The sequence below is a fragment of the Silene latifolia genome, chromosome 4 (assembly GCF_048544455.1).
Source record: "Silene latifolia isolate original U9 population chromosome 4, ASM4854445v1, whole genome shotgun sequence".
Taxonomy (NCBI): domain Eukaryota; kingdom Viridiplantae; phylum Streptophyta; class Magnoliopsida; order Caryophyllales; family Caryophyllaceae; genus Silene; species Silene latifolia.
In genome coordinates this window covers 67,427,678-67,436,185 of record NC_133529.1, presented here as the reverse complement: position 1 = coordinate 67,436,185, position 8,508 = coordinate 67,427,678, and the positions used below count along the sequence as shown (strand labels likewise).

At 35.4% G+C, this 8,508-nt stretch overlaps 1 protein-coding gene and 1 long non-coding RNA gene across 2 annotated transcripts; both read right to left on the bottom strand.

Moving 5' to 3' along the window:
* Nucleotides 1-923: 923 nt before the first annotated feature.
* LOC141652277 (uncharacterized) lies at nt 924-1,309 on the bottom strand. Its single transcript, XR_012547098.1, has 3 exons — nt 1,211-1,309; nt 1,076-1,129; nt 924-1,002 (listed from the first exon to the last, which is right to left on the bottom strand). It is a non-coding gene; the product is annotated as an uncharacterized LOC141652277 (long non-coding RNA).
* Nucleotides 1,310-1,467: 158 nt separating this feature from the next.
* LOC141651605 (uncharacterized) lies at nt 1,468-3,357 on the bottom strand. The gene is made up of 6 exons (XM_074459309.1): nt 3,076-3,357; nt 2,725-2,995; nt 2,561-2,645; nt 2,355-2,482; nt 2,154-2,238; nt 1,468-1,903 (listed from the first exon to the last, which is right to left on the bottom strand). Exons 1-6 carry the CDS (start codon nt 3,355-3,357, stop codon nt 1,468-1,470), a joined length of 1,287 nt encoding a protein of 428 aa, XP_074315410.1.
* Between the last annotated feature and the right edge of the window lie 5,151 nt (nt 3,358-8,508).

Below are 8,508 nucleotides of genomic sequence, written 5' to 3'. Positions count from 1 at the left end.
GGATAGTTTACCAAAACTGTTTAAACCGTCAGTTTTGCTGAAAAAAATCGACTTTAATTTTCCAGACGTTTTTGCCTAAAAATTATGTGACTATGCTACAATAACATTTTCAGAAGTTGTTATAAACTTATGACATGTATCGTAAACTGGAAATATCTACAATGGCCTACATTGATTTTCCCGACGTTTTTTCTTACGCATTCCCTGACTAACCTACAATAACATTCTCAAAACTTGTTATAAATTGTGCAATTCTATACATCTGTTTTTTTCCATGTATTTCAATAAATGTCAATTACTCGTCCAGCATCTTTGGTTTAATTGTTGGTTGGATATCGAATGTAATCTACTACTGTTGGCTGAATAAAACGTGTTGCTTTGGTAATTTAGTACTTATTAATGACTAATGACTTGTATCGTAAATTGGAAATGAAAAGTAAAGAATTAAATGTACTATTGTTGAGAAAAGTTCATTAATTCTTTGTCAAATTGAAATACAATAGTTGAAAAGTAGAACATATATAAGGTTCGATGATGTTGCTAGCTTATCCAGTATGATGCATCTTTGTCATCCACTTCCTTCTTTAAAATTGCATCCAATCTTTCCTGTCCTTTAGGCTCCATATCTGAATTGTTGTTGCATCCCTTTGTCCTTCAGCTTCTTTGATTGTCTGCATAGTAAACTTGCTACACATCTATCTTAAATATGATAACCTAAATTGTTCTATTACAACCTGAAATAAACTTGGTCCAAAACAGTGCAGAAAACAACAAAGTCCAAAAAGAAAAACACAAATGTCCTTTAACAACATGGTCCAGAAAATTCTTAATAGCTGAAATGTTTTTTTAGAACTCCATAGGCTGCTTGCCCATCTTAATTTCCTTCTGTTTTGTTGCAGATGATTTGTCGGATGCTTCAGCCATCTCCACGACACCTTTCTGTGGTGTGATCTCTTGGGAATTCAGCACAGGTTCTGACTCAACTATCTCTCTCATTTGCTCCTAACAAAAAAAAATTATTACTAAAAATGCCATTAGTATCAAAAAAAATTGCTCAAGTTAAAATTCAATTCACCATCATTGAATCTGATCTTGATGTGTCCCTTGTCGAAGTTGAAATTGCTTGTTCCTAAAAAAGTGGACGATATTTATTAGTAATTGAAACAAAAAAATATTACGTGTATATGTTAGTCATTAATTGATGTTATACCTTTCTTGCATTATTCATGGCATCCCACTTAGCAATTGATCTTGGATCATCACATAAACTGATCACCCCAAAAGACTTTGATTTTTGCTCAATGTTATATAAATCAGTCACTCTTATTTTTGCCACAAAAGTCCTGTCAAGTAGAGGCCTAAAATCTGGGGGAGGGACGACACTGTACATCTGAAACGATTTTTAAACGTTAATCAGTAACATTATACATTGGTTAGATATTATTGCAAATTGTATGTAAATGAGTTTTAGGTTACCTCATCTTCGTCAAGGATGGCTTGTGCTGTTTTCCCAAGCAAATCAACCATTACATCATCCCAAATAATGAACTCAACTGAATCTGGATCTTCATATGTCACAATAAACTTAACTTGAAACCTTGGTATTGGTGATGTCACCCCCACACCCTTCATTGTGCAATTATTGTTAATTTTTTCCCTGTCACAATACCACAACCCATCTTCTCCTTGCTTCACTTTTGATCTGCATTCTTTGCAAGAGTAGTAGTACCAACTATTACCAGATGTATCTAACTCAATGATCTTGGCCATTGTGACATATGCCCCTCCTTTGGTTAAATTTGGTATCTCTGATAGTGTTTTGATGTTTGCACTTGCGAGGATTGGAAGATGGTACCCAGCAGTTTCTGGAGCCCCAAAGACGGGTTCATCATCATCTGGAAAACTGGTAAGAAAAATGGCTTAATTAATTTAAGCTGAAATGGGAATGTAAAAAAAAAATTTAACTCAAAATGTTTCTGGATTCTATTTGGACTGTTTATTTCAAATATTTTTTTTGACGGGTATCGACTGCTTCATTTTGTGGACGATTTCTGGAGTTTTCATGTTGTGCTTTTTCTGGTCAATAACAATTACTGCACCTACTATTCCCCTAAAGACAATAACATCACATAAAACGGATTTAGATGTCATACCTATTGTTGAACACTTTCACCTCGTTCATATCTGGATTAACCAATATCTTTGTTGCACCCCATGTTGATGTTATGCTAACTTCCCCTGCATAGTAGAAAATAATGAGACAATTTTTTTGCAACATTTTTTTCTTAAATTTTGTAAGTAATCAAAGTGTTTGTAATGCTGAAAAAGGTATTTGAATGACCAGAATTTTATACCTTCATAAACAGAACGTTTTACGAATAGCATAACCAACGTTGGCTTTGGTTTGTTAATGAACTCTTGCTCGATTTCTGAAATTTGCTGAACGTAGTCCCCAAACAATGAGCAGCACAAGTTTTGGTTCCTGAAAAAATGGTTTGTAATGATTATTTTGTTATGGTGTTAAGTTTGGCATATTGTTTATAGAATATAGTCGACTTACAAATTATTGCCCAAAACAATAGTCCTCCTTCTCTTCCCATTGCTGTCTCTTATTGGATAAACGTGCTCCAACCTTCCAATTACGTCTGACACAGAATGTTTCACTTGTTAGTTAACATTTATGGTGCATATATGAAAAATAAATTGTAGGCCATTGTTGCTTACCAATATAAAGCCTATTCGGCATTGCTCCAAAGACCACCTCATTGAAAGTGTAGAAAGCATGGGTAGAAAGTGGAATATCTACATTAGGAATGGGTACCACCCTAGTGCTGTACTCGAACCAATTCTTGCATGGGTGAATTGTTGCCATGTCAAGTCCCACTCGGTTTGATGATACACTGAACCTTCTGATTTTGTATGTGCTCCCTTCATTAAGGTGCTCTAAGAAAAGGCGAGTCAGCCTTTGGTTGATTGATGCCTGAATTGTGTCTCCCTGCATTCATTCATATTAGTTAATAACTTGTCACAATAAATTGAAAATCGCCACAAGAAAAGGGGAAAAGGGAGACTTACAATTTCAACAATTAGGATGCGTTCTACACCTTTCACTTCCTTGGGATTTGTCTGCGACTTTCTGTACCACAATCTCATAACCCGAACAGTTAATTGCTCCGTCCTTGCTGTTTCTTTGGTGATGCTCGAAATTGGAATACTCTGGATGTGTGCCATAATCTCAAGTTTTTGATTGAATTTGCAATATTGAGTTTCTGTGACAATCTCAATGTTTGCAATCTTATATATACTAAAATATAACCTCTTGTAAACCCTAAATCCCCCACTACTTCCATTACCCATGAACCCCACTTCTTTGAAACTGCTCTAACTACTGCCATTCCATATTTAACTGCATATGCCCTAATTTCAGAATATGCTGATTATTTTAATTTAATGCAGTTTCGGATTTCATGGTTGGACGGTCCAAGTGTATTTATTATGATGATAATAAAGTTGCCTAACATTCGTACTTGTAGAAGTAGAAATTACTCGGTAGTCTATCATTGTCATCTTCCGAATTCGGAGTGCGAGGCTGATAGTTAAATTGCCAGAAGTTTTGGTCCAAGTACATAATCCTCGGTGATGAACGGCTTTCTATACAGATCTGAGAGGATTACTTTTTTAAAAAACAACATATTTTAAAGTGTTTCGACTTTTCGTATCGTGTTTTAAATTTTTTTTATTAAAATCTAACAAAAACCCGTGCATATGTTTTATTGCACGGGTATACTATTTTAAATAATATTAATTCACAAAACCCGTGCAGTATTGTGAATTAATTCCTAAAAAAACCCGTGCAGTATTGTGAATTATTTAAAAAAAATTTATTAAAAAAATTTTATTATAATTTTTAAATCACTTGTAATTTAAATGAAAATTTATCTGTTTATTTTGTAGAGTAAAAAAAAATTAAAAATAGCTTTCACTGCTTGCTGAAGTCTATATTAACTCGGTTTGCTATCATTGTCAACTACCAATTTCGGAGTGCGCGGCCGGTACTTCAGATGCCGAGTTTTATATTCCAAGTACATTTCTCGTCATTATTGATATTTTAAAAAAAAAATCTCGTACACTGTCTTTTTAAAAAATCATGTTTTCATTAAATTTACTGCGCAAGGTAAAATTATTCATAACAAAAATACTTGTTATTCATTTTGTAATTCATTCTCGGTGTATTTTCGATTCGTATATAAGTGTAATTTTTTCCTGAAATTATGTAATTTTATTGTGTAATTTTGGTTTACTAATTATGTAATTCAATTACGGTAACTCGCTTTTGTAATTAATTCTGCGTAAATGTTATTCATTTTCTTAACACGGAATGTATAAAATTTTATCATAATATTAATTTGAAGAAGTATTCCGTAAGATGACTTTATATAATTTGTTGCGAGACGGATTTAAGCGCATGCTTTGAAAGACGGATATCTTAGTAATTAAATACGTTGCACACACATGAGTCCCACCATAATCTCGATTTTCGAAAAAAAAAATGAATTAATGACGTGGCGCGCTCTCTAATGAGTATTGTCTTCTGCTTTTATATAGATAAGATTCTAAGTATCAAATGATCTTACTTTTTCAGGCTGACAAAAAAATGCGAAATTGCAAATCAATATATTTCAGTTAAGTGGCTCTCAAAAACTACCACTATTTGTTCGATATTGGCGTTATCCATACTCCTTAAAAAGTCTAAGGTGTGGTTACTGTTCCCAGAACAGTAATTTTGTGCGTTTTGGACCATTTTGCCCCTGAGTCTTCTATCTTTTGATTTCACGTTGCTTTCCTTCATTTCTTCTACATTTTCTCCCTCTTTCTCCTTCATGCGATTTCATTCTGCATTTTTTCGATTTCCTTCCTTTTACTCATTTCATCTACAACAATTATTTGGGTTTGTTCTTGCATAGGGTATCAAATCTAAGCAATTTGGATGTATCATATCTAGAGCTGGCAAGTCTGACCCGACCCGAGTGACCCGACCCCGAACCCGAGCAAACCCGACCCGACCCGAACCCGAAAATACTGTGACCCGAAACCGACCCGACCCGACCCGATGACGACCCGTAACCCGACACGACCCGATTATCAGTGACCCGAACCCGACCCAGACCCGACTCGATATTGACCCGACCCGATAGTGACCCGATTAAATTGATGATCCGACAATTATTAAGCTTAATTTTGATCAAAATGAAAGTGATTTTGTGTTTAGATTGATATGTTTGACTTAATAATGGATTAATTAAACCAAATAATAGGTTAAAAACTAAATTTAATGGTAAAAAATTATAGTAATGTGATTAAGTTACCGGACCCGATAATGACCCGACCCAAACCCGACCCGACCCGATACATCATTTGACCCGAAATGACCCGACCCGATAACGACCCGAACCTGACCCGACTCGACCCGAAAGGGTATGCTGACCCGATATGACCCGAACCCGATATGACCCGACCCGACGTGACCCGACCCAAACCCGACCCGACTGACCCGATTGCCACCTCTAATCATATCCCAGGTTTAATTTCCATTTTATTCGATTGTGTATGGGTTATATACATTTGCATGCCTTTGATCGGAGGAGTATCGGTGGTAGTAAGTGGTATCTGAAAGTGGCCGCCATTATATTCGGTATTCTTGTAGTGCTTGTGAAGGATGGAGGTCGGAGATCTTCGGTATCACGAGGAGGACGAGGAGGAACACCGACGATCTTTTCTGTAAATCGTTCGCCATTTCAACAAGTAGGGTTTCGATTGGGTGAGCTTCTATTTTCTGGTATTCATTTCTTATTCTCTTTCTCTCTTTTTAATGGAAATTTGTGTTCCTTTTTCGATGTTACGGTTTCGACTTCGACTTCATTTTCAATTTAATTCCCGTTATTTCTGCAATTCTACTCATTCTAAGGGTACTGCTATTGATATTTTCGAATTTTTATGGATTATGATCGGCCACTTTGGGTTATAGTGACGAAAAATAGCATTTTGCAATCCTTTGTTTGTGTGCCACTTTGTATTTTGTAGAGTTCGGGATTGCATTTCATCTAAATTTTGCTTTTTACATGTTCGATCTACTGCTCAATCATTTTGTCTTTGTTTTTGGGGGATGCACTCCAAGTGTTTGATGTTTTGTCTAATTCGGCTCATGTTGCATGCAAGTGTTGGTTTGGTTTGCTGCCTTTTTGGAGTGACTTTGCATATGTCTGGGTTTATTCTCGGTTAAATATATAACCATTTTAAAGGTATCTTAGATTTGGTCACTTGAAAATTATGATTCTTAGTAAACAAACTACATAGTACTTGGGTGGTTGCTATGATCTACTACATTTGTAGTTATTTTATGAAAATTGATAGTTTACTGCGAACCACTCTGCAAATCATGACGGTGTCCAATGATCGTGAACTAGCAGGATATGCCTTTGGGGATAAAAACCCGAAAATATGTATTCTTGCAGAAAAGTGCATCTACCGCTGGGAACAAATAAATTTGCCCTTCTGAGCATAGCAGTCGATTTGCCAGTAAGCATTCCCTGGCTATCTGCATTTAGTTACCAAATATCGTTTTTTTATATCATTCTCACAACACCAAATATCGTTTTTTATATCATTCTCACAGCATTTCAAACATTTGATTACTAAAGAATGTGGCATGACATCTTGAGACATGGATCAGAGGACTTTTGGGTATAATGGAGGTAAATGATCGTGGTAAAGGCAAACTATAATTGTCTTGGGAGAGATAGACCAATCAGGTGAGCATATATTTAACCAGTTAATACATGCTACTATTTGGTTTTTTAACAAAAGGAATTCGCAGATAATGTGGGTTTTTTTTTGTACAGGCTGGTTTGAAGGGCATGTCTATTAATCTTTTCTTTTCTAGTTGTCTGAAAGGCGAGGCGTCTACCGCTAGGACCAAATAAATTTGCCCTTCTGAGCATAGCAATCGATTTGCCAGTAAGCTTTCCCTGGCTATCTGCATTTAGTTGCCAAATATCGTTTTTTATATCATTCTCACAGCATTTCAAATATTTGATTCCTGATAATCTAAATATTGAGAAGTGATTTAAAATCAACAATGGTGATCAACAATGGTGCAGCTAAATATAAAAATTAGAGTCGAATTGTTCCTTAATGGTGGCAGAACCCAAAAATATTAAGGAATCAAATCAAACCACTTTGGTCAGAATATAAAGTAATTTGGTCACAATATAAACCACTTTGATCAAATCACTTTGTTCTTTAAGGAATCACTTTGTTCCTTAATATTAGGTCGAATTGTTCCTTGATCACATTTAAACTCTTCCTGATAATCTAAATATTTATGCTACCCAAGCTATGTTGTGAGTTCTGTCTCTGCATCTTTCTGCCGTCTCTCTCACTCATCAAAAGCAACAATGGTGATCAAGAGTTGAATCCGCTGATAGTAACACGTAGCAGGTAAGTTGCTCTTCTGATTCGTTTTTTTTTCTTATTCTTACTCTAATTCATCTTTCTAATCTAAGCACTTATGATTCCGGTTAATCTCTGTTCAGGACCTTTTACTGAGTCGTCTTGATTTGATTGTTTTTTTTTCCAGTCATCCAGTGATTATTCACACTAGAGGTATGTGTTTTTTAAAATTAATTTAGGGTTTAATTGTTAGGTTTAAATTGATTTTGTATGCATGCGATAAATAGGGGCGTCCATTTAGGTTTAAATTGTTTGCATGCAATAGTTTGGACAATTTTAATTTCTTGTAGCTATTAGTCACTATGATGCATGAATGGAAATTCTTGCTACCTGTTCTTTAGTTGAAACGAAATTTGCTTTGAGCTCATATTGTTTTCGAAGTTTAAAGAACAACTTTATAATTTGACTTTAAGTTGATCTAATTGCTCAACGGCGAGACTTTGGGAATGTTGATATACATGGTTTACTGATTTGTAGAAACATCATTAAGTTATGTAATCATTGTTTTCTTCTTATGGAAGTGGTTTAAATGTTTATTGAATAGGAGATAGGTCAGTAAGTAGGCTGCCTAACTTCTTTCTGATTAAGGAGCCATTTCCTTGTTTGATAATCTTTTGTGCTCCGCATTAACTATGCTTGATTCTCTAATTAATGAGACTTCAGTAATTCATCATGGATCATGCTCACACTAAAGTTACCGTGTTTTTGCTTCGTGTTTCCATACACGAGCATTTCATTTGACGAGGTGGCTGATACATCTGCAGGGATTTACAGAAAGCAACTCAAAATTTTACAACAATGATTGGTCAAGGTGCATTTGGTCCGGTATACAAAGCACAAATGTTGACTGGTGAAATAGTTGCCGTGAAGGTTCTAGCAACGGACTCAAAGCAAGGCGAGAGAGAGTTTGAATCGGATGTTAGTGCAGATAATAAAATTATGCTGACGTCTTTTCGTGCAATAATTGCAAATTGGTACTCAAAATTGTGGAGCTTCTGG

Coding starts and splice junctions, on each gene's coding strand:
- LOC141651605 (XM_074459309.1), bottom strand. CDS start 3,357: ATGGGTAATGGAAGTAGTGGGGGATTTAGGGTTTACAAGAGGTTATAT. Junction 2,996..3,075: donor GCATCCTAATTGTTGAAATT/GTAAGTCTCCCT, acceptor GAATGAATGCAG/GGAGACACAATTCAGGCATC. Junction 2,646..2,724: donor GCCGAATAGGCTTTATATTG/GTAAGCAACAAT, acceptor ATTCTGTGTCAG/ACGTAATTGGAAGGTTGGAG.